At 37.1% G+C, this 25,128-nt stretch overlaps 1 protein-coding gene across 3 annotated transcripts in view; it reads left to right on the top strand.

The window, feature by feature from the left end:
* SUPT3H (SPT3 homolog, SAGA and STAGA complex component) overlaps positions 1–25,128 on the top strand; it is a 263,386-nt gene that overhangs the window by 116,510 nt on the left and 121,748 nt on the right. For all 3 annotated transcript variants that reach the window (XM_070956653.1, XM_070956657.1, XM_070956661.1), the window contains one exon: positions 24,523–24,607. In XM_070956653.1, coding sequence (XP_070812754.1) covers positions 24,523–24,607 — 85 coding nt within the window. The remainder of the gene's footprint in view (positions 1–24,522; positions 24,608–25,128) is intronic.

Below are 25,128 nucleotides of genomic sequence, written 5' to 3'. Positions count from 1 at the left end.
CAGCAATAGAGAGGGATGAAGGAAGGGAAGGGAAATTAGAGTAAGAGAGAGAGGGAGGAAGAGAGGAGGAGAAGGAGAAAGGAAGAGGAAGTAGGGAGGAGAAGAAGAGGGGGAGGAAGAGAAAGTAAGAAGGAAAGAAAAGAAAAGAGAGGTGGTAGGTTTGAGGAGAAAGATTGCTGTACAATAAAAAAGATGAAAGGGAAGAAAGCCAACCCCAAACAAATATAAAGATATTAAGATAAAGAATAAATTGTTAAACTTTAAAAAATAAAAGAGAACAAATATGAATAAATAACAATAATTAGAAACACACATACAAACATACAATGTATTTTCTTTGAACAGAGTATTTGGCCGGTTCACAAATTTAAACAATGTTTAGTCATTTCAATTAAATTTACAATTTCTATATTTCCTTTTTGCCATATTTATTCCTCATCTATTTTTATAAAAAACCAATATTACCCTCATCCTCATCTTTAATCTTAATCAAATTCAATTTTTCCCTTCTATTCTATATTATGCCCCTTCCCATTGTCATCTATTTTTATATCCATCCTCACATTGGTTAATAATGTAATATTAGTTGTTTAATATAAATTCAACATTTTAATACAAATCAATTAGTTATATAACTATCTTTTTTGTATATTAATCAATATGAACATGAATATTCCAATTATTTCCATGCAATCCAATTTCTTACAAATCCATTAATTATATTTACCAATAATAATAAACCAAATAATTTCCCCCATATATTCCTCCAAACCACAACTTAACCATTTCTGCTTTCAGAAATATACAATTAATAGTATCTCAATTATTACAATTCCCTAGTTAAATAGAGCTTTTTTTCTTTTGTGTTTTAAAATCTCCTCTTTTTCCCTAAATTTCTAGTTGTTTGTACCTACCTTTTTTGGTGAGGAAAAAGAAAAGAAATCTGCCTGCCTAATTTTCCAAGTGCAAAGCCAACAGCCTGCTTTACTTTCTCTTTCATTTTTCAGTATAGCTAGGGGGAAAAAAATCTGCACTCTTTCCAAGCAAGCAAAAGAGCACTGAGCAAAACAGCTGAGAGCAAATCAGCTGGGGGTCGGGACCCGATCAAAGCAAGGGCTAATTAGCCTATGCTGAAGCTCCGGGGGCCAATAAAATTACAAAAAACCACCGAACCATTTGTTAAATTGCTGGCTCCCCCGCCCCTCGCCCACCACTATTTATTGGCAATAAATAGTGGTGCGGAGGGGTGGGGCAAGCCAGTAATTTAACAAAGGGTTTGGCTGCAGCACTGGCTCTAGGGCGGCCCTTTGAAGCCCCGCCGCAAGAATTTGAAGTTTTTTTTTCCTCTAGCCATCGGAGGCAGCAATACATTGGGAGTAGGCGGGGTAAGCGAACGGTCGGCGATCCAACAGAGCAGAGAGTGAGGGTGAGTGAAGGCGTGGAAGCTGCTTTCTCCATCCTGCTCTCTTGCGTCCGGAGCCGGTGGGAAACCACGTGGCAGCCCACGTGGATCCCAGGCAGCGGAACTCAGGCTAGGGAAGGGTGGGCAATTGTGGCTCTTTTACAACCTGTGGCTTTCAACTCCCAGAATTCCTGAGACAGCCAAGCTGTCTCAGGAATTCTGGAAGTTGAAGTCCACAGGTTGTAAAAGAGCCACAATTGCCCACCCCTGGCTACGGTAGGCTGGCGCCGCGCGGGTGGGAGGGGCGGGTGAGCCAGCAGTTTAACAAAGGGTTCGGCCGAACCCCCTAGAAGCCCCAGAATCCCACCACTGTGTAGGCCCCTCTTGATCTTGAGGCCCTAGGCTGAAGCCTAGTTAGCCTATAGGAAAATCCGGCCCTGCCTCTTCTTCACAGCAAAAATGTTATAACATGAACAGAGTTGAGAAAAAGACCTTAATCCTATTGTTCTACAAACCTATGAATACAGAATCAACCCCTTCAGTGCTAAGTTTCAAGAAGTTCAGTGAATAGAATAGAAACAATATTTTTCTGATTGTTTGGAGTGGAATAGATCTGCACAAGAAGAAAGTGAAACTAAGTGTGAGGAGGAAGGGGCAAACAGACAAGCAGTACAAAATGAAAGTGAAACTTTCTGAGCACAGTACTGCACAGCCACAGACAGACAGACAAGTCTTTGGATCTTTTTGTGTGTATGACCTGAGGTTTATCACATTCTTTCCTTGGAGGAAAAAACCTATAATGGCAGGAGGCCGTAAAAGAGACCAAGTTTGGCAATATTTTAATGAAGTTCCTTTACCTATCAGTAAGGCAGGCATGCGTGCAAACTGCAAACACTGCAACGAAGAAATGCAAGGCCTGGTGGCCCAAATGAGGCAACATCATGAGAAGTGCTGTGATGAAGATGACCAAAGAAACACATTTGAACAGGCAGGATCTTCAGGTTGGTAAACATTTTTATTGAATCGTATTTCTAAAGACTGCCTTGAACTGTCATGTTTGAGCAAAATTATATTTCTTATTATTACTGCATGTTACTGTCATTTGGTACAGTTATGAAGAAAAGCAAATATTCCTTTTGGGGCAGTGCTGTGTACAATAAGCAGAAATTGTATAAACAATAAAATAACAGCATTGACTTTTTTGTTTAGGGGAATTCATGGATTCTGGAAACTATCCACCTTCAAGATCACCATCCTCCTGTTCTACAGTTTCAGAGTTATCCATCCAGGATAGTGCTTCATTAGCATCATCATCATCAGACACCCATAGCCACATATCACTATCACCTAAAAGAAAGAAAAAAAACTTCCCTCCTGGAACCACCATAGATAAGTTTGTGATAAAAACTAGAAGATTAGAAAGAGTTAGTTGATGAAAAAATTGCCCAGTTTGTTTATGCAACAAACTCTTCTTTCCGTCTGACTGAGAACCCACATTTCATTAATATGGTTCTGTCACTGAGACCAGGATACAGTCCACCCAGCAGAGCAGATGTTGCAGGGAAACTGCTGGATAAAGTGTATGACAGAGAAATGGAGCAATGTGCAACAGCTCTGGAGGGTAGAATTGTTAACCTAAGTATTGATGGGTGGAGTAATGTCCACAATGATCCTATCGTATGTGCTTGTATAACAACAGAAGAAGGGAAAGTCTTCCTTGCACAAACAATTGATACGTCAGGAAATGCACACACAGCAGAATACTTACAAGAAGTGGCAGTAAAAGCTATAATAACATGTGAACAAAAATTCAAATGTCTAGTACGCAGTTTGGTCACAGACAATGCTGCAAATGTATCCAAGATGAGAAGAAATTTAGAAGAGCAGGAAGGGAATACAAAGCTAATAACATATGGTTGCAGTGCTCATTTGCTGCACCTCTTAGCCAAAGACTTAAGTGTTCCAGAAATAAAGACTAATGTTGTTGAAATTGCTAAATACTTCCGTAACAATCATTTTGCTGCAGCAGCTCTGAAAAGGATGGGTGGAACCAAGCTGATGCTCCCACAAGATGTTAGATGGAGCTCTGTGGTGACTGTTTTGAGCAGTATATAAAGAACTGGCCTATTCTGATGACAGTTTGTGAAGAAAATCGAGATAAAATAGATGGCACTGTCACGACCAAAATCCTCAACATTGGGCTTAAGAGAAATGTTGAACATATGCTGAGCATCCTGAAACCCATCTCTGAAGCTTTAAACAAAATACAGAAAAAATAGCTGTTTTATTGCTGATGGTGTTGAAATTTGGAAGGAACTGAGTGAACACTTAAAAACAGAACTACACATGGACAGAATTAAATTACAAGCATTAAAAAAACGAATGGGATAAACACTGTCTCCAGTTCATTTTTTGGCAAATATTGTCAATATCCAGTATCAGGGTCAAAACTTAAGTGCTGAGGAAGAGGAGTTAGCTATGACATGGGTATCCAGCAATCATCCATCTGTAATGCCAACTATAATAAACTTCAAAGCTAAGGGGGAACCATTCAAGAAATATATGTTTGCTGAAGATATTTTAAAGAAAGACACACCAGTGAACTGGTGGAAGTCACTTAAGCACTTGGATTTAGAGACTGTTCAAGTAATGATTTCACTTTTAACAGCAGTAGCTTCTTCTGCAGGCGTTGAAAGAATATTCTCTTCCTTTGGACTCATTCATTCTAAATTGAGAAATCGTTTGGGACCTGATAAAGCAGGAAAGCTTGTTTTTCTTTTCCAGATTATGAACAAAGAAGAAGATGAAGATGACGAGTGAGCTACAGAGGACAGTATTTAAGTTTTTCATGTGTAGGCTGGGCTGACAGTCTAAGTTTCTTAAAATATATCTATTTTGTTTAGCCAAATTAGTTAACAAACATGGATGTTTGTTTAAGCAAATAACATATGCTGTAATGTTATTGTTTCAGTTGAATAAATCTATTGAAATTGTTATTATTAAGGTAATGATTATTTTTCTCCTTCCTAAGTACAACAGAAAAGTTGTCCAAATATGAATGATTAACCTATTAAACTGGGGATAAAAAAACTAATATGAAAAGTTGTTATTCTAAAAATCTTCATCTATTTGCATATTAAAGTTATACCAGCAAGAATTAGTCTTTATGTAGAAAACTGTGATTTAAATCAAGCCTTACTGACTAGTGATTTAAATTGTGATTTAAATTGTGATTTAAATCAGTTTGATTTAAATCAAATCCACCCTGTTTAAGGATATCTTTCAGTTTTTGATTTGTTTTATTTCCTTCCTTTCATAGAAGATTTTTCCTCTTTGCCTCTTATTTTCACATACATTACTAAGTATATACCATAGGCTTGGCATCTCCTGGGTTGAACATCTCTCTGGACTTCAGGCCTCTCTCCATCTTCTTTTAAGACCCATAGCCATTATCATTATTTTTTTCCCCAACTGAAATCTGATCTCTAATCCTGTATCACTGGAGCTAATAGCAGGAATGGCACAATCAGAGAAAGGAGACAAATTCTGTAAAAAGCCAACTTCATTGATAATAAAACCAACACAGATACAAGTAAAATCAAATGATGTTTGCATACAATTAGAATTGCAAATCTATAGAATTGAGAGAGTTTGGAAAATTCCAACTTGTATTTAAAATACAGGACAAATTACTCTTCATATTTTTCATTTTTTTTTACTGATTGTTTTTTACAAAATTAAATTATTTTATTCTATCATAGCCAAAAATTAAAAATCATTGTTTTTTTCAATTATTTCCCATACATTCACTAAACAATATTGCTTCAAGCACAATGTTATTCTTGCTCTCTCTACATTCAGGGCAAAATACCTACTTAGCTAAGAAGAGATTGCAGCCAACAGTGGCATCAGAGGGATCAGGCTGGAAGGAGGAGATTGAAGAGAGTAATGGGAAGTGGAATAAATCTGCATCCCTACTCTCCCATGAAGTACATCTTCAGTCCATGCTTTAACTCTGCTTTTGAAGTTTTCTTCAAAACTTCCAAAGATGGAGCACCTATAACTCCAGGAACAAACTGTTCCACTGAATTAATCATTCCCACTGTCAGGAATTTCCTTCTTAGTTCCAGGTTGAATCTCTCTCTGATGAACTTTCACCCATTGTTTTTTGTAGTAGTTGTGACATGTCCCTCTTCATATGATAGCATTTATATTAATCAGTTGTGGCAGTTTGCTGGCTGATCAGCAACATGAAGAAGTTTGATGATTAAGACCTATTGATTAGTAAGGTAAGGATTTGTCTGAATTGGACTGTTATAATCTGCAGGCTGAGCTCATGTGGGCCCATATAGAAAATAAGAATATTTGGCAAGAAGTTCTAAATTAGTGTTGATGCTAACATGCGGGTTTTTTTTTTAATTTGGATGAAATTAATTTGCATAAAAGAATATTTAATTGGTTATTAGGTTTAAACACACAAAGTAAATCAGTTTTGGTTATTTATGACTTGAATTGCTCTTCTATTATTAAATCAGCAATTGTGAAACTACATTTTATATGTATTATGGCATTTGTCAAACATTGTGTGTTTATTTTGTGGATATTTTTAAACAGAAGTTGAAAATACCAATTACTATAATACTATGGCTTCCATCTCCCTACACGTCAAATTGATTCTTTGCATACAGTTGATGACATTAAGCATATTAGTAATCTAGACATTAATAAAATAGTGGTCATCTGCTTATTTCTAAATTAAAATAATAGAATTTTAGAAATGTGATTCCCAAACCTTTCATGTGCTTGTTTAATTGAGACTTTTTTTTTTTTAAAAAAAGATCCAACTTGGGAAATGGTATCTGAAACTTGTGATCTCAAGTTCTGTCTATAAAAGAACAGCCTAGCCAGGCCTAGGAAGTGTTGATGCTTTCTGTTTTTCTGACTGAATTATGGCAGATGCATTCTTGGATTAGCTTAATAATACTAATAAAAAATTACTTTGCATTACTTTGTATCCAGTAATAGATTCTCCATGCTCTTATAGCTAAAAGACTGATACTGCAACTTTGAAAAGATACATGTATCATCCCATTTACTCAGTGACTTGAAAATAATAATAATAATAACAACAATAATAACAATAACAATAATAATAATAATATCGCTGTACCAGGAGAAGCCAGAGTTGAAGAAAAAGAACTGGAAAAAAATCACGAAATATTGCGACCTGGCCATCAAAACTACACGGCTATGGATGAAACATGTAACAGTGATACCCATTGTCATCGGGGCACTTGATACCATGTCCAAGAATTTTACAAAAAACATCAAGAAATTGCAGCTTCCTGCAATAACACCAGCGGAACTGCAAAAAACTCTGCTACTCGAAACATCATATATTTTAAGAAGATACTTGGTTGATACCTAGGATGCTGGCAGCAACTTGTATCAACCATTAGCACCAGTCAATAGTATTTGTGACACATTTTTAAATGTTCAGTTGACTGAGATTCATGTTTAATAAATAAAAGAGATAACAATAATAATAATAATAATAACAACAATAACAATAATAATAGAAGTGGTGTTACCTATTGTAAGAGATATCCCTATATAACATTATAACATCTCCCTCTTCCATCCCAAATCAGATTTTCAACTCAAAAGTCTCATCTTAAAAAACAAAAATGCTCACTGATTTAAATAGCTCCAGCACTTCCTTTAATAAGCTAGAACCCATCTTGCAAAAGTTCTGTGTATTTTTTGCATTTGTCAGCTCATGACAATCTAATTCTGGAAGGACATTGCAATTTTGTTAGTTAAAGACAACTAAACAAATGATGAAGATATTAAAGGAAGTTATTAAATTGGAAGTCTTCCTGTATGAAAGGCAAGTCCAGGTGGTTCAGTTTGTGGCTTAGGATGTGGGTTTCTTCAGGCATAATTGTTCCAGATGCTGTGAAAATAAGTTGAATATGCAAAACAACAAATATCCCCAAATTTCCCTTTCGCCTCTCTTCCCATCCATGCTTTGTCTCTTCCTTTTTAATGGAAGGATATATCAAATTTCTTTCTGGTGTTGATATGAGTAGCATTAATGCCAGTAGGTTTGTAGTGATGGAAGGGCAGAAGTTCAGGATCTGTCATGTAAAATCTGGGTTCACAAGTAGAATGATTATCTAATGGGTGTTGTGAATGGCATATAAGGTGTTTGATGGAAGTTTTAGTTTGGTAATTTCTACTATTCTTCCAAGTAGCAAGGGAGATATAGTTCACCCTGAGATTCATCCTCAGCACAGGAGAGCAATGCAGGTTAATTTGAAATTCTGTTCTTAACAGGAAGTTGCCAGTGCTAAATCCTGATCCTGGCCCTGCCTTTTGTTATGCTGTGACCAGCGTAAAAGTATTTTCTAGATGTAGAAAAGGCAGTCACTTGAAAGACTTGCCTACAGCTAATCACAATCTTATGTATTTGTTTAATTACTTTTTTATTTAGATTTGCTGCTTTGCTGGAATTGCAATGAAATCTTGTGGCTCTTGTGCTTTTATATTATCTTAAATTATGTTTGTATTGTAAATGGTTCCAAAGGTCCTTCTGAACTAGAATAACTGACTCAGAGTAAAATACATTCATATTTCTGCCGACCAGAAGCAGAATTATCTTTCATAGGTTTTGAATCTGCCAAATGCAGAAGAGAATGTATTAAAAACATTGCATGCAGTATCAGAGACAGTCACAGATTACAAAAAGACATTGCGTAATAGAAAATAGACAAGAAATAATAAAATACCATGAAGATAACATCTAAATACACAAAGCTATATCCTTGCCTGGCATGTTCTGTACTATTGCTGTTTCTATTGATATTCTCTAAGCATGCAGTCTTAGAGAAATCTCTTCTATTACTGCAACCTTTAGGGTTCCTATCAGATTGTTCTCATAAGGTCATCCTGATTACTCATAATTCTGTGTAGCAATTGAGAAAAGCCCATAAGATTTCGGGTTGGCTGAAACACAGTTAGGGAAAGCCTACAAACCTCAGATGAGTTCAGATATCCAGATTAAATTTCAGATATTCCAATTAAATTTCACCTTTGAATATTGAAAAAAGGTGTCAGTCTGGTTGCATCTCTGCTCATTGCTTTTGAGAATTCTTTTTTTTTAAAAAAGGTGAAGTATCACATAAGTCTATTCACTTAGCTGTTGGTTTCTTTTCTTTATTTCTTTATTTCTACCTATCCCAACATCTGGATTGAATTGTTGTATTGTCCATTTGCTTTTTTTTTTTTTGACAACCCATGGTATTCTCAGGAATCTCCAAAGTAAGAAGTAAAGTAAGCATGCACACAGTGACCCTAGTACAGTGATGGCAAACCTTTTAGAGACCGAGTGCCCAAACTGCAACCCAAAACCCACTTATTTATCGCGAAGTGCCAACACAGCAATTTAAGCTGAATAATGAGGTTTTATTCTCATTTATTCTTATTATGAAGTACAACTCATACGTGATTAATGTCTTTTCTCTGAAAACCCCCCCCACAATAACAGAGGTTTCAGTGAATCAAACAACTTTTTATTGAAAGGTAAAAGTTTGCATTTTGCATGCTTTTGATTAATGTGACTTTTGCTGCTGTATGCACACTGATAAATTTTTCTAACCTTGGCTCATACTTTGTAAGTTTGAGAGCAGCACATGCAGCACTCAGATCATCTGTTAGTCCAGGGCAGTGGTGGGATTCAAGTAATTTAACAACCGGTTCTCTGCCCTAATGATTTCTTCCAACAATTAGTTTTCCAAACTGCTCAGGAAGTTAACAACTGGTTCTCCCGAAGTGGTGCGAACTGGCTGAATCCCACCACTGGTCCAGGGGTGTCAAACTCAATTTCAATGAGGGCCGTATCAGGATTGTGGTTGACTTCGGGGGCCAGGGTGGGTGTGGGCATGGTGGGCATGGCCAGCTCCAACTGATGCTGTGCTCACTCTCCTTGGCCAGGTTGCTCGTGTGTGCAGGAGGGCAAAGTATGTGGGTCAGAGGGAGACCCACCCTCTCCTTATGAGGAGACCTGGCTTTGTAAGCAAAACATCCTCAGTGATAGGATCGGAGACCACCAGGAGAGGTCAGGAGGAGTGGACAAGGGGATGGCAAAAGGCAGCAGGGCTGCTGGTGGTCAAGTGCTAAGGCAGGATTTACCTCAAACCCTCATTCTCTCTCATTATAATCTCCTTCCTTCCTTCCATTTTTTTCCTTCCCTCTTCATTCTTTCTTCTTCCTTCCCCTCTTTCCTTCTTTTTGCTTCCTTGCTTCCTTGCTTTCTTCCCCTCTTTCCTTCTTTTTCTTTGTCTTTCTTGTCCCTTCTTGGGTGCTCAAATGCAAAAGGGGAAACATTTCTCGATGCCTCCTTGCTTTATGATCAAATGTCACTTTTGCTAGTAGATTGTGGCCACTTAAAAGACTGAGAACAAACCACACTCAGTTGATCCCATGCTTGCATTTCATGGAGACGTCCACAGACTACAGTACAGCAAAATTGTCAAAATGATGGCTCCGATAGTTGATCAGAACTCCTCTGTTTTTTATGTGCAATAGCTTTAGCGTTTAAAAACAGAAGTAAGTTACCGTATTTTTCGGAGTATAAGACACACCTTTTTTCCCCCTAAAAGGGGGTGAAAATTTAAGTGCGTCTTATACACCGAATGTAGCCCCGCCCACCCACTGGCCCCCACCCTTTGGCCTCTGCTTCGCAGCAGTTACCTCCTTGCAAGCAAATAGCAAGAAAAAACAGCTCCTTTCAGCTTCAGCACAGCCTAATTAGCACAAGTTGATTGGATCGGCCTCCAGACTCTCAGCTGATTTGCTCTCAGCTGTTTTGCACAGGGCTCTGCTGCTTGCTGCAAAGAGGTAAATTGCTGGAGCAGATTTTTTTCCCCCTTGTGCTAATCAAGCTATGCTGAAAACGAAAATGAAAGTAAAGCAGGCTGTTTGCCGTAACAAGGCAAAATTGCTCAGAGGCAGAGGGAGATTTCTTTTTCTTCTTTTCCTCACCAAAAAAGGTAGGTGCGTCTTATACTCCGGTGCGTCTTATACTCCGAAAAATATGGTAGTTGCTTTTCTATTAATACATAATCCTTAAAAGGGCTCTCCTGTAGCGACCCTGCCATGGTCTAATTCAGACTGGAAATATAGCAAAGGAAACTAATTTTCCCCACTTGAAATAGCTGTTTGCAAGAGCTCACAATTCAAGAATACCAATGTGCACATGAAGTATCTCAGGTTGGGGAAGGCCATGGGGGCCCTAGTGATAGAACAGGCCCTCAAGGCCTCCCCAACCCGCTAAGATACCTCATACTTCTCCCTCCCTTCCTGCCACAAGGACTCACTTACCTTGCAAACATCTGTCTTCTCTCATGTTTCTCTATTTCTTTGCCTTTCAGGAAGGGAGAGGAGATTTGGCTGGGAAATGATTTTCATGCCAAGAATGGACGCTCCTGGGTGCTATAATATTGTGCAGATTCAGGCACCCATCCTGTTTTGCAGAGAGTCAGGATCCTAGAAACTTTTATTCTAGGCACGAAAAGTGTTTGCTGGTCTCCAGCTGCTCTCCTCCCCCCCAACTACTTTCCACTTAACTACTTAATGAGACCTCCCTCAGAGCAAGCTTGCATGCAAATGGGGCGAGAGAGAGAGAGAGAGCGCAAGGGAGCAATTCAATTGTGTATGTGTGTGTATATGTATGGGAGAGAGAGCGATCTGTACTTCAGCCAGGGCAGCCAAATTGCTGGCAATGGTGCGGGTGACATCTGAGCAGCGAGGGGGGGGGAAGTTGAGTACGAAGCAAGGGGAGGGGGTGTAGAGCTGCCCCCCAACACCCTGCACTGGCTTAACCTGAGCGCCTTTGCCAGCTAGGCACTGAAGTGTCGCAACTGCCACCACAGCAAGACAGAGAGACAGAGAGAGAGGTGGGGGGCTCTCCAAACTGTGTGTATGTGTTTATGAGACTGAGCAAGTGCATGTTCCTTCCTTTAATCGGGACACTCAAGCTGCTGGCAACGGTGGGGTGGGGTGGGGTGGGGAAGAGCCAACTGAGCAGCCATTTTTCTCCTCATCCTCCCCACGCAAGCAGTGGCAGGCCCTGCAGGACAGCAGGGCCTCTCATTTCTCCCCTGGCACGGCGAATTCCAGCTTCAGTCGGGGCATGCAAGCTTCTGGTGGTGGCAGCCACCTAAGCACTATGATTGCCTCCTCCCCAACCAGCCAGCCAGCCCCTCCTGACCTGCTTCCTGCCAGCTGGCACAAAGGCTCACTATTCTTCTCCTTGTCTTCGTCGTTGTCCTCGCCCAAGGGGTTCCGTGGGACTGGGTCTCATTCTTGCCCCAGCACAGCGAAATCCGGCGGGCTGGATGTGAGTGTGAAGGGCCTGGTCCCGCAGTGCTTCCTCGCTCAGTTGAAGGCTTTGTTCAGCCTTCAAACAGTAAGGCTTGCACATGCAAGCGAGCAGCGCACCTGGGCCACGGACGGTATTGGTTCCTGTACCCAACCGCTTCCTATTCCACCGCTGCTGGTGGCACTGTTCAGCTGGAGAGATAAAGAAGCTCAGGGCAGTGGGAAAAGGGGGCTGGCCCCGCTGAACCTCGCATGCCCATCCCATGGATCAGGCTCGGAAAAAGCCGAATCGCCCTCACCCAAGATGTCAACCCGCCTACCCCATGCACCTTCACTGCAGCAGCCGGCCAGGGGGTCACATGAGGAGAAGGAGGAGGAAGCCACTGCCGCACTTCGTGCTCGTTCCTCAGCTGTGGGCCTGTCCCCCTTTCCATCGTACCCTTCTCTCGGATCCCATTCCCACCCCGCCAGCCCTCGTGTTAGTGAGGTTGGTGTCGGCCACGGCCAGGTTGGGCCAATATCTCGGGTCGCAGCGACGTGTGCCCACAGAGAGGGCTCTGAGTGCCACTTGTGGCCCATGTGTCATAGGTTTGCCATCACGGTCCTGTACTTAATACAGATTTTGGCAGTAGAAAAAAAGCCTTTTCTGTAGTAGCATCAAGGTATCTCTGAATAAAGAGAGAAATAAGTTTCTATATGAAATAAGTTTGTATACCCACTTTCCTGATATATTTTTCAGTTTGTTTCAACAACAAAACAAATCAGTGTGTCCAAGACTTCCTTCAGATATTCAAGTTCTGACAACAGGGTTATCTTGACCTTATGAGAATGACAATGAAATAAAAGATAAAGGGACAGAAAAATGAAAGAAAATAACCAGAAATTCATGCCTAATGAGGTTTTTGGTTTACAGTTTTAGCTGGATCCAACCATAGTTTAAAGCTCTACCATTTACAGTACGAGATGGATTGGCAAACATTTTTCTATATACTACAAAAAAAGAATGATTAAGTTTTTGTTTCAGTTCATTCTTAAGGAAGATATTATTGGTTTAATAGAATCTTCTTTTATATTTTAGTAATTTAATTTTTCCCACAGTGCTCCAGAGAATGTTGGATACAGTTCCTGCATTTTCAGTGACTAACTCAGTAACAAAACATAATTAAAGATTGTAAACTGTAGACATTCTCCAAATTGTCAGCCTTTGTTTTTATAGCAGATAGATTAAAACTCAAATTACTTTAAATCATCAAGTTTTTGAAAATTCTTATTTTCTTCTTCCAAAAATCTTGCCTGATTCCACTTAAAGAATATATATTTTAAGTTCTTTACTATAAATAAGTTTTGTGATTTTTATGAAGACTAAAATATTTAAAATGGATTGAACTACAACTTTAATTTACTGTTATCTTGGTAATGTTTGTCATAAAGGGTTTTTAGAGAACACTTTGAACTTTGAATTATTGGTAAATGTACCCAAATGAGCCAAAATTTATAAATTTAAGGCTGGCTAATGTTTTTTTTCTTTCTGCACATTAAATCACAATGTTGGAGAACAGAGGACAACACAGATAGAAATTGATACATTTAATATTTAATAAGTTTAAACAGTACAATTAAAAGACAAACAGTGGTAGATGCAGGCATTTTGTATTGACTCATCCGTATCAAACTACAATAATACGGTTAAAATCGGAATTAACGTTCTCGCAAGATCCTATATATTTTATTCCGATTTTTAACCTTGTTATTGTAAGTTTGAAATGGTATCGTAAGTAAGAAATATCAAAGACTTTGAAAGGTAGAAGAATTTAAAATTCTTCTGGTTAGAATTAACAGCCACTGTTAAAATGACTATATTATGCAAAATGTATTAATTTTTAATTTCAAAGTATAGCAATTTTGCATAATTGGTAAATTTTGCATAATTCACTAAGTCTGCATCACTGTTATGTTAATCTTCTCATTGTTCCTATTGCCCATCTCCTCCCACTTATGATTGTATGACTGTAACTTGTTGCTGTATCCTTACGATTTATATTGATTTTTTCCCAGTATGATTTGACTGCTTATTTGTACCCTATGATTATCATTGAATGTTGTACCTTATGATTCTTAACAAATGTATCTTTTCTTTTTATGTACACTGAGAGCATATGCACCAAAGACAAATTCCTTGTGTGTCCAATCACACTTGGCCAATAAAGAATTCTAATCTAATCTAATCTAATCTAATCTAATCTAATCTAATCTAATCTAAAGAGCAGTCAACTGAGCTGTATGGAGGGGAAAAACCAGAGTAAATATTAAAGTTTTGCAAGACTCAAAAGACACAGTATAGTGCTTTTCCAAATTTTAAATTATTTTACTGTTCAAGTTGCTAGTCATAGTAATAGAATGGATAACATATCAAATAATAGAATGTCAATATTCTATTCAAAGTCCACCTAGTCATTACACTTCACTGATGTCTATGGATAAAGAAACAAAAGAAGACAAAGAACATGTTAAAACTATTAGTAAGTTCAGCAATCTCACCATTTATATAGTTTCTATTCTGGGACAGTTTCAGCAAAAAAAGTGTAATTCCACGTGCAGATATCAGATATTCAGATTTCAGACAAAAAAAAAATAAAGATACAAGAAAATGTGTTGAAGTTACAACAACACTGAAAAAAATGACTTATGGCCGTTTTTCACACTTCCAACAACTGCAGGGATTCATTTAACAACTGTGGCAAGAAAGGTTGTAAAATGGGGCAAAATTCACTTAACAATTGTCTTGCTTAGCAGCAGAATTTTTGGACTCAATTGTGGTCATGAGTCAAGGACTTCCTGTACAGGACTATCTGTACATCTGAAAAATATTTTCTCCTTAAGTGTTGACACTTACTCTGTGTGCCTGTGTTTGTTTATTTCTTATTGGATATTTTCAAGAAAGACTAGATAGAGATCTCAGCTTAAAAATTCCAGCATTGTGCAGGGGTTGGACTATGTGTCTCCTTCCACCTCCATAGGGTCGGTGGATATTCTCTCTGTCATGCACACTGTTGTACACTTTGACTTCCCTTCCTTTTCATTCTCCTTCTTCTTAGTCCTCCTGGATTCTTTCAGCATATGCCTGGGACTGAGACAAGTATGCTCCTTAATTTACAGAAAAGATTAATTGTAGTCCAGTTTACATCCTCTGGAAAGCTTATTGTTCCATTTCATTCTTGATCCAGACTAAATCCTATTGTAGCAAATGGAACATATTAGATCCTACAAACTGAGCTAAATTATATTAGGTGTTTTCTTTTTTGTTAGTCAGAGGATTTATAAAGTTCTTTTACATAAGTATTTTGAGAATGAGTAATATACTGTTTACTTCTCTTTTGTACTGGTAGAAATCAGCATAGGTTTAGCTATTTTTAAAACATGTACAAATCAACATGTTGTGATGATTCCAAGTTAATGTAGGATTTTACAAGGATTAAAAAAAATCAGAAATTATCGAAAGCAGAATAGGAAAAACAGGCTTCAGTTATTTTTGTTTTTATTGGAATTTTTTCACACAGTATCTCAGGGATAGAACTAGTTATCTACTGAACCCAGTAACTATAAAAATAGTATATACATTACAGAAACCTTTAACAATATTTTCTTATTTTGGGGTTGGCATGTGATGTGAATCATTGTGGTTTGCAGATTGTTGTAAACCATGATTATGCCACACAATGACATGTGCATCTTGCTATAACACTGTGATGTTCTGCATAGAAAAATAAAAAATGCACTTTTGTTAGTACAATGCCAGGATTCTAGCATCTAATTTTTAGACACAAACTTATTGGTATTTATTTATTGGGAATTACAGTCAGTCATCTGAAGATCTACCCTTCATTTATATCATGTTAAAAGCTAGGTAGTCTTAGTTTTTCTGGATCCATATTTTGGTTCTGTTTTGGAAAACGGTCAATATTCATTTATGTCAGATTTTTCTGGAAACCTTACAAAAAGTTTGTAAAGTATACACACAGAAACTGTATAATTTGTGATAGAAGTTGATATTTATTTATTTTTTGCTATCAATAACACTTCTCCTGGCTGTACCTTTAATTACTATTTCAAATAACTAAAATATGTCTCTCATAGAACTATGATTTTTGACATTAAGGGAATTTCTATGAAAATACAGAAATAGACATTGATTAGTTATTAGGTATAATTTTAATTACCATCAAATTTAAATGTTTTTAAGTGTATCAGGACCATGCTAATGATCTGGCTGATACCAGGATACTACTTTTATTGACAAAACAAACATAAGTGATCAACAACTACATCTGAAGAAGTATGGACTGCACAAACAACCAAAAAGCAAAATTACATTGGGCAGGATGCAATAGTAGAAAAACATATAGTTAAATAGATTAGATTTCATTTATATATTGGTACATTTGATGGACAATTAATAGGAATATTTTTTCAATATAATGCATAAAACAATGTGAGAAAACAATAGCAAAGAATCTTACAACATATGTATTAATTATAGTGTAAGTTATTGTAGGATATAAATTGTTTCAGAAGAGACATCTGATGAAATGGACTGTAATCTATTAAAATGTATAGTACAATGAATTACTCATCGAGGTACTATAAAAATATGATAAGATTTTAAAACAATTAAGTAGATTAAATGCATAAAGAGTAGCTTTATCAGATTTAATTATATTTATGCAATAAAATGGAATCATTCATAAGGTATGTAGCAATATTTTTATTTTAGTTCTCCCCACACCACCCGCTGAAGCAAGCCACTTATTTCAACATACAATGGCTACCTCTAGTCCCGGAAAACCACTTAAGCCTTGTAGGAGGTTTGTTTTCCCAAAGAAGGAAGAGGTGGTGGTGGTGACAGAATCATTCTGGGAACAGGATCAAATCAAAGTTTAATTTTAGGAAAGTATACGTGATAGTGTTTTGGCATATATATGTTCTATCCTCATATGTGATTTTGTGGGAAAATATGAAGATGCAAGTCCATTGAAGAAATACAAATTATCATAGTAAAGGGGACAGATGAATCAACCAGAGGAATTTGAGATAGTAAAAGCATTTCAGAGAAGAAACAGTAATGCTTAGTAGCACCAAAGTGAAATAAGCACTTTGAAAAAGAATGGGAGAAGAACTCTTCCTGGAGGAGGAATAAGACTCATTACAATAATAAGTGAAAATAAATTTAAAATGACTATTGAGTGTTTTAATCACTGTTTATGCTTCATAAAATCTCTCAGTTTCCTGGAAAACAATGCTCCCCCCCATCTTATTTTGACTCCAACGGAGGAAGGGGGAATACTGCTCTGTCCATGAATAGGAGTTTGAATTTTAAATGATTCTGTCTCTGCTTATATAATGATGTCCAACTGACACAATTTAAAACAAACGAATATTCACCACATAAAATCAGTCCACATTCAGTTAATATAATTTGCCAAAGGGATATAAAAGATGTTGCAACTAGATAAGGAAGTCAGATCACAAAAAGGAAAGGCAGTGATTAGGCAACAAATGAAAGGTGATGAACACATCTTTAAGATAAGGGACATGATTGATGTCAACATCCTATCAAGACTGCAGAAATAGTTTTGAAATCCTATTCAACACAAAATGTACACTTACTGGAATATATTTTGATTTTATGTCTCTAGACTTTAAGAGGGGAAACTTTCTTTTCTATAAAAGGCTGTGTGGTAGGATGAAAAGATACTCCCCTGTTTTCATGCTAGAGGAAAGGTTCTATTATTCCCATCCTATACTGTTCAAATATAAAAAGTTTTGCCCCAAGTTGTGTTTTTAATAGTTTCACGTTTTCTTTCTTAAATCTTAAAATAGTAATAATACATGCAGGCTATACCAGTCCTGGGTCTGGAAGCCACATCCAGCCCTTGAGCAGTCTCAATCGGGCCTGCTATAGTGGGGGTGGGGCGCCAGCAACATCAGGGGTGATGTGGCGATGGCAGAGGGTAGCGGAGGCTGGTGTGGTGGTGCAGTGGGGGCAGGGTGGGGACAGCATTAGGACGGGAGGCGGTAGTAGGGGCTGTTGGTGGCTATTTTAATTATAGCAGAGCTACCATACCTGTAAAAATCCAGATGACCAGTAGATGGCATGGTTTTACAACCAGATCTGAAAGCCCTATGAAAATTAGTTGAAAGAATGGAGATTAAATTTAACATCTTTGTTCTTTGCTATTTATTTTTAAATCTTGTTAGGATTGATTAACACATATGCATAAAAGGACTGAAGGGCTAGAATTAGTTAATTGTTTAGTTGGTTTACCCAGAAGATCTTCTCCTTTTAAATGAATCTGGTGAAAAGGTAAGAAAAAAGGTATGTGCATAGGGCTATTGATTAGACTTTTTTCTCATTATTGCTACGTCATGTAACTCTTGGAAGTGCTAAAAAAGCTACATGTTAGATTTCCTTACTGAGAACCAGCTTTACTGAATTCAGAGTATTTACTATATAGGGGTGACAAGAAATTGAGTTAAGACAAACTTTAAATGAAAAGCTACTATGCAGTATAACCCTTCTGCTAATACTGCTAGAGAATTTTCTCAGATGCTGCAATTCTAGATTTTACCTGGGAGTAAGTTTCATTGAATTTAGTGGGATTTTTTTTCAAAAAAATTGAATGACATTCCTTCTGTGGAAAACTGAGCAACCACAAGTTTATTTCTTCTGGCCTATAAAACACTTGCGTCGGGAAGTATTATGCCTTTCTTAAATTGGATAAATTACTGTTATAGAAGGTGGTTTGCCACTGAACCTAGGGACCAGATGAGCCCATTAATTGCTGCGTACCTAGTGGGTGAATTTGGAAAATGTGCTAATTCATTTATTTAACCATGGTTTATTGAATTAGTTCAGTAGACCTACATTGTTCACACAACAAATAGAACCGTAGACTAATCATTCTATATGTGTATGGTACACTGAGCCATAAATTAGTCAGGTAACATTTCTTATCAGTACATTGTACTCATTCATTCTTTCTTGTATAGGATGTAAGGAGCTAATATTTTCCAAAGAAGCTTGATTGTTAGAGTGCAACTAATATCTGGTCTCTTGGTATTTGAGCTACTAGATTCATAATAGATTTTGGAGTGGGGGGCAGAGTTGTCTTCGAGTCAGTGTTGTCTCTGGTCAACTGCCTTAGGCAAGTCTCTAATTTTCTTAGCAACTTTTTCCAGAAGTGTTTTTCCATGGCCTTTTTATTCCTAGGGCTGAGAGTGGGTGACTGGTCCAAGATCACCCAGTTGACTTTGTGCATAAGGTGGAAATACTTACATTATCCTGATTTCTAGCCTGGTGTCTTAATCACTACTGCAAACTGGCTCTCTATAGTTTAATATAGATCCATTCATTATTTAAAAATCTATTCATTATTATTTCCCCAATTACCTACCAACCTACGTAGGAAAATTTGTATTTTAAACATTCTTCTTTAATAGGTCAAACCCTTTTTATGCAAATAGATGATTTTTTCCTGGTTTGTTTGTTTGTTTGTTTGTTTGTTTGTTTGTTTGTTTGTTTGTTTCTCCTCTTTCTCTTTCTCTTTCTCTTTCAATCAAGTTGTTTCTGTAGATGCATAAGTATCTGCAGAAATTTTTATGGAAGTAGGTTGAATTGCATTGTGCTTTGCATGTGAAACACTGGTGCTTTCATTGCTGTGCATTTTCCTTGGTTGTCTTTTGTGAATTAGTATCATTTTCCAAGACAAAAGCACACAACATTGTTGATTTTATTAGATTACAGTCTTTACATCTTTTTTTAAAGAATACATGAGAAAATACTGATTCTTGAGCAGCTGCATGCCATATTTTCTGTGCATCAAGGTTTGCTCAAAGACATAGAAAGACATAGATAAGGAAAATATATTGCTTTCATAAATATTGTACGTATCCACAACACAAGTCCCTTTGGTCCTTAATTACTTTGCTGCCAGAATCATCTTCCCACTATATTGACTTATAACATACACATACACACACACATACAGTATACTCAAAAACCTGAGGATAACTATCTGAGTTGCCATATTTAATATGACAGAATGCAATTTCTTTATTGCGTTTATTGCCTTTTTTCACCATGAGGACATTCCTCACGGTGGACATGTTCCTCCACCATGAGTGTTTTGAAGTTTGTTTCTAGGTCTTTCTTCCTCAGAAACATCTTTCATTAGGATACAAGTAATTTTGTGGCATTAATTGCTTGCTCTATGTTTTGCTGACTATGACATTAAGACTGCACCTAATAATTTTTAAAGGATTTATCTATAGGATGCATCCATTGTTTCACCCCATGGAGGGAGCTGTCAGCTGCCACCTTATGCTTGCTTGTGCTTTGCTACTAGGTGGTGACAGATTGCCATGAATTGTGGGGAAGGGGAAGGAAAGGGGAATGTTTCAGGAAACGAAAGCAAATGCTGTGTCTCCTCAAGATGCTGCCTCAAGGTCACCCAGCTGGAAGAAGGAGGAGGCCACATACCAAACTATGCTTGAACTAACCATTATGAAAACATCTTGCCTGAACCTGATTGGTTACTGTGGCGTGGCAATGAGATACGTTTAAGGGAGGGAAAAGTAGAACATAGGGAATTTGGAGTGCAATTTTCAGTTCTGGCTTTGCAGTACTGCAATACACTTGTTCTCTAATAAACTATACCTTTCTCAACAAATGGAGCCAAGGAATGTTTTTATTTAGAGTTCTAAGTTGTGCAGGTCCAACAGGAGCCTAAATTTGTCCTTAATCATAGTATAGTCTAACTTCTCTCATATAAGTTAGAATTTGGAAGATTAATGCTGCGGAGGGTGGGGTGCTTTTTTTTTTTTTTTTTTTTGATAAATGCTCAGTTGTGCATCTTAAAATGTCCCTATTTTCCTTATATAGGAAATATTCTAACAGTTGTTTTAGTATTTATTACATTTCTTTTGAGATCTGTACTCCTTTTTGCATCATATAGTCTATCTAAGCATTTTCTTTAATAAGTATCAGTCAATGCCTGGAATGCACTACCTGACTATGGTTTCATCCCAAAACCCCCAAAATTTTAACCTAAGACTGACTACTGTTGACCTCACCCCATTCCTAAGAGGTCTGTAAGGGGCGTGCATAAGCGCACCAGTGTGCCTACCGTCCCTGTCCGAATGTTTCCTTTATTTGTATCTATTTAATGTATCCAAACCATGTTTATACTTATTATCTAATATGTTCTTGACAAATAAAAGGGAAATACTGACTTCTTTAACATGCAACTACTATTATCAGATCAGTATGAAGGAGTTTCTCTGAATGGGCCCAAATTCTGTTATGCTGTACACAAAATTAGGCAGTCTCTAACTGCCCATTGATGGTCTTTTATTTTTATTTTTCTCTATTATTATTATTATTGTTGTTGTTGTTGTTGTTGTTATTAGTTAATCTTTAGTGAGAGTCACAGCCTTTGAGGCTGGTTAATAGCTCAGCAGCTCGAGTCCTAACCAAGGACCTAGGAACTGTTAAGGTATCGTCGGAGGATATAAGCTGTTCCGAGTAAGGTGGTTTTTTGTAGAGTCAAAATGTTCAAGTCCGGCAAATTTAGAATTTCTAAATAGTGGGGTAGCCCTTTGAGTATTGCTCCAAGGGCTCCAATTACAATCGGGACCACACACGATTTCTTTTTCCACAGTCGCTCAACTTCAATTTGCAAATCTCGGTACTTTGTGATTTTTTCTTGCTGCTTATCTTCAATCCGTGCATCACCAGGTATTGCAATGTCAATGAACCATACCTTTTTCTTTTCAACTATTGTGTTGTGGACCAAGTGCCTGTCAGTCTGAATCCTAAAGTCCCACAAGATCTTGAGTTTCTCATTCTCTAAAACTTTCTCAACCTGATGTTCCCAGTGGTTTTTGCTGTACTCAAATCCAAACTTCTGGCACAATTTCCAGTGAATGATCTTAGCAACACGGTCATGGCGTTGTAGGTAGTCAGTTTGTGAAATTTTGCTGCACCCACTGATCAGGTGGTTGACTGTCTCATCTTTCTCATTGCAGAGGCGGCATTTGCTGTTGGTGGTAACATGTTGAATTTTTGCCTTCATGCAGTTTGTGGCTAGGGCTTGTTCTTGAGCTGCCAAAATAAAGCTTTCTGTTTCTTTTTTCAGTACTCCTGATCTTATCCAGTTCCAAGTTATTATTATGTTATTATGTTGTTGTTGTTGTTGTTGTTGTTGTTATTATTCTTTTAATGCCTTTATTTCTAATGCTGGTCTGTGATTGTAATAAAGATTGATTGAAGGAAGAAGCTGTGTTGGATACATTTGCCACTTTATTTGTAAATAAAAAAATACATGTTTATGAAAAAAAATTGTATACAAAAGCAGATTTATATGCACATTCTCAACTATCACAGTTCCAATATCACCACAGCAATCCTTACATAGTCATCTATAAATATATTAAAGAATAAATGGCACAAAGTACATCCTTGTGTTACTTCTTGCTCAACCTTGAACTTTTCACTAACTATTCCATTTATTCTTCCTGATATTCTACTAATATTACACTGATTGCATTTAGCAACCAACCTTCAACTATGTACTCATGTGTAACATTCCACAATTTAATAAACAATTTATAATACGCATAATGGGCATAAGTACAATAAACATAATTTATCATACATTATCTCTAAATCAACAAAGGAACAATAAACGTTTTTACATTTGTGTATTTCTTAACGAATTGCTGAAGAGCAAAACTCTGAGTTGCCAGCCCTTTCACTACAACTCCCAAATTTTGCTCATGATTATTCTCTATTTTTTCCCCATTAAAATTATTTATGTTAAAAGTTTTCACACTGGGCAAAAATGTTTTGCTGGCTAGAATGGCTAGAAATTAGCTCAATAGTACAATAATATGACAAAAAATATGAAAATATGAAAAAAAATGTAAAAATGTAAAAATTGCATCACTAGGAAATAATTTCCTTTGTGTCTCTATTAGGTGTATCTGGAAGCTTTTTAGAATTCAAAAAACAGTAATACAAATATTTTGAATAATTATTGATACAACTCCATTTGTATACAAAAGAAAATAATAAAAGGCCCACCAAATATTATGAGAAGAATGAGTAGGTAATTAAATACAATCAGGAGTTTCTTAACTTGCTCATTCATTTCCAAGTCTGATTTTGGATTCTTGATGGTGAGTTGAAATCTCCTTGTTGGTTGCTGTTGTTGAGGTTCAGCTATAGTAATTGTCTATTCCAGTGTTTGTTTATAAAATTCCATTATCCTTTCTAGAGAGGCTTCTGATGGTGGCTTGTTATCTGCGTGCTTCTCATTGGATAAGGCTTTTAAAAGTGTTATTCTGATATGATTTCTGGTCAAACCTTTGCTTGATTAGGCCTTTAAAGAAGCAGTTTCAAGTCAGAAGGGAAATGTTTATTTTATTAAATCATTGTTTCTGCTTCTATGTATATATTATATATTGGTTAACAACATGGAGAGGATGGAATCAGACTCAGATAGGCTTGGGCATCCAGCACCCAAAAACCAGAAACAAAAAACACAATTGTCATGATGAAGGGATCAGTAAATAAATCCAGTAGTTGTTGGGAGGCAAATGAATCCCATCAAGGGACATCTGTGTAATTGGAAACATAAGTGAAGAAAGTCAAGAAAATGGATGTTACTCCAGTTTGAATCAGTCACCAGTTTATCAGCTTCACATCTTATAGACGGTATTCTGCCCCTTCTATAGATAAAATTGGCATAGATAAAGGTTACATAAAATATTTCCCAAGTAACTTCTGAAGCTATTACAGTTTATTCTTTACCACAAGATACTGGGATCACCACTATTTTTGATGGAGATTAAGTAAATTGGAGTATAGGATTAGGAGCAATTTTCTAGGTATCCTAAAGGTAAAAGTAAAGATTCCCCTTGCACCTATGTGCTAGTCATTCCTGATTCTAGGGGTTGGTGCTCATCTCTGTTTCAAAGCCTAAGAGCCAGCGCTGTCCAAAGACGTCTCCGTGGTCATGTGGCCGGCTTGGCTAAATGCCAAAGGCACATGGAACGCTCTTACCTTCCCTCCAAAGGTGGTCCCTATTTTTCTACTTGCATTTTTTACGTGCTTTCGAACTGCTAGGTTGGCAGAAGCTGGGACAAGTAATGGGAGCTCACCCTGTTACATGACACTAGGGATTCAAACCACTGAACTGCTGATCTTTTGATCGACAAGCTCAGCATCTTAACCACTGAGCCACTGCGTCCCTATTGCCCTAGTACCTATTACCCTAGGTACCCTAAATCCTGCTAAATCTACCAAGTTTACACTAATGGCATGTTTCAGGAAGCTGATAGAAACTTTTGAATTTTAACGATGGAGGAGTTTTTGGTGGATACAGCTATTAATTACTCACTGAAATGTGGAGACAGCTTAATTGCTCCTAAGCATTTTCTTCCCACAGAATGGAATTCTTAAAATCCTGATTTATGCCCAGGGTAAAGGCCATGAAGGCCATGGGTTTAGGTTTAACATACATTTTTTTTCTTCTCAATCCATTTGCATCATGTGATCTAATAATTCTTTTACTATTTAATACTATATATTTCTTCTCTCTCTCTCTCTCTCTCTCTCTCCCCCCCCTCTCTGCATTTATTTTATTTTAGTTTGCTAATTACAGTAAATTGTCCTTTAGGTTTTCCTTAGGAGATGCTCGCAGGCCCCTACATGAATCAGCAATATTGGTTGAAGACATTGTCCACACTCAACTGATCAATTTGGTAAGGTTTTTGTTGTTGTTGAACGAATGAAAACAGAAGACCAACAGTTTCAGTGAAATATCTGTATCTCAGAAAGTGAGATCAGTATAGTGATATTTAGCTCATTTTATGAATATTACTAACAACTAGCAGGATAGGTAATCTCCATTTGCTGCATTTCAGAATGTAAAAGTAAAGCTGTCAAATATTACCCATGCCTGATACCAAGAGTCTGTGCAATACCCTTTGCCTTGTTGCATCAAAAACTCTATATAACAATTGAGAAAAAAAACGTGAACACAATATATATCTTCTTTCAGTATTCTGAGGGAATTAAAGTATATAGGAAATGATAAGTGGATATATTTTTATTTAATAAAAAATAAATGTTTGCATGTACCAAATTTGCACATTGAAGACACCCTGTAGAACACATTTTTAAGTATGGCTGCCATTATAGTTTGGTATGTAATCTGTATTTAGCCTTAGATAATATTTTAAGTACTATAAAAGAGTATTTAAAAAATATTTTGCATTCTTGC

Source organism: Pituophis catenifer, unplaced genomic scaffold, assembly GCF_029215685.1.
Source record: "Pituophis catenifer annectens isolate HBS135680 unplaced genomic scaffold, rPitCat1.0.hap2 SCAF_1, whole genome shotgun sequence".
Lineage (NCBI taxonomy): Eukaryota > Metazoa > Chordata > Lepidosauria > Squamata > Colubridae > Pituophis > Pituophis catenifer.
This window is presented reverse-complemented; position numbering and strand designations above follow the sequence as displayed.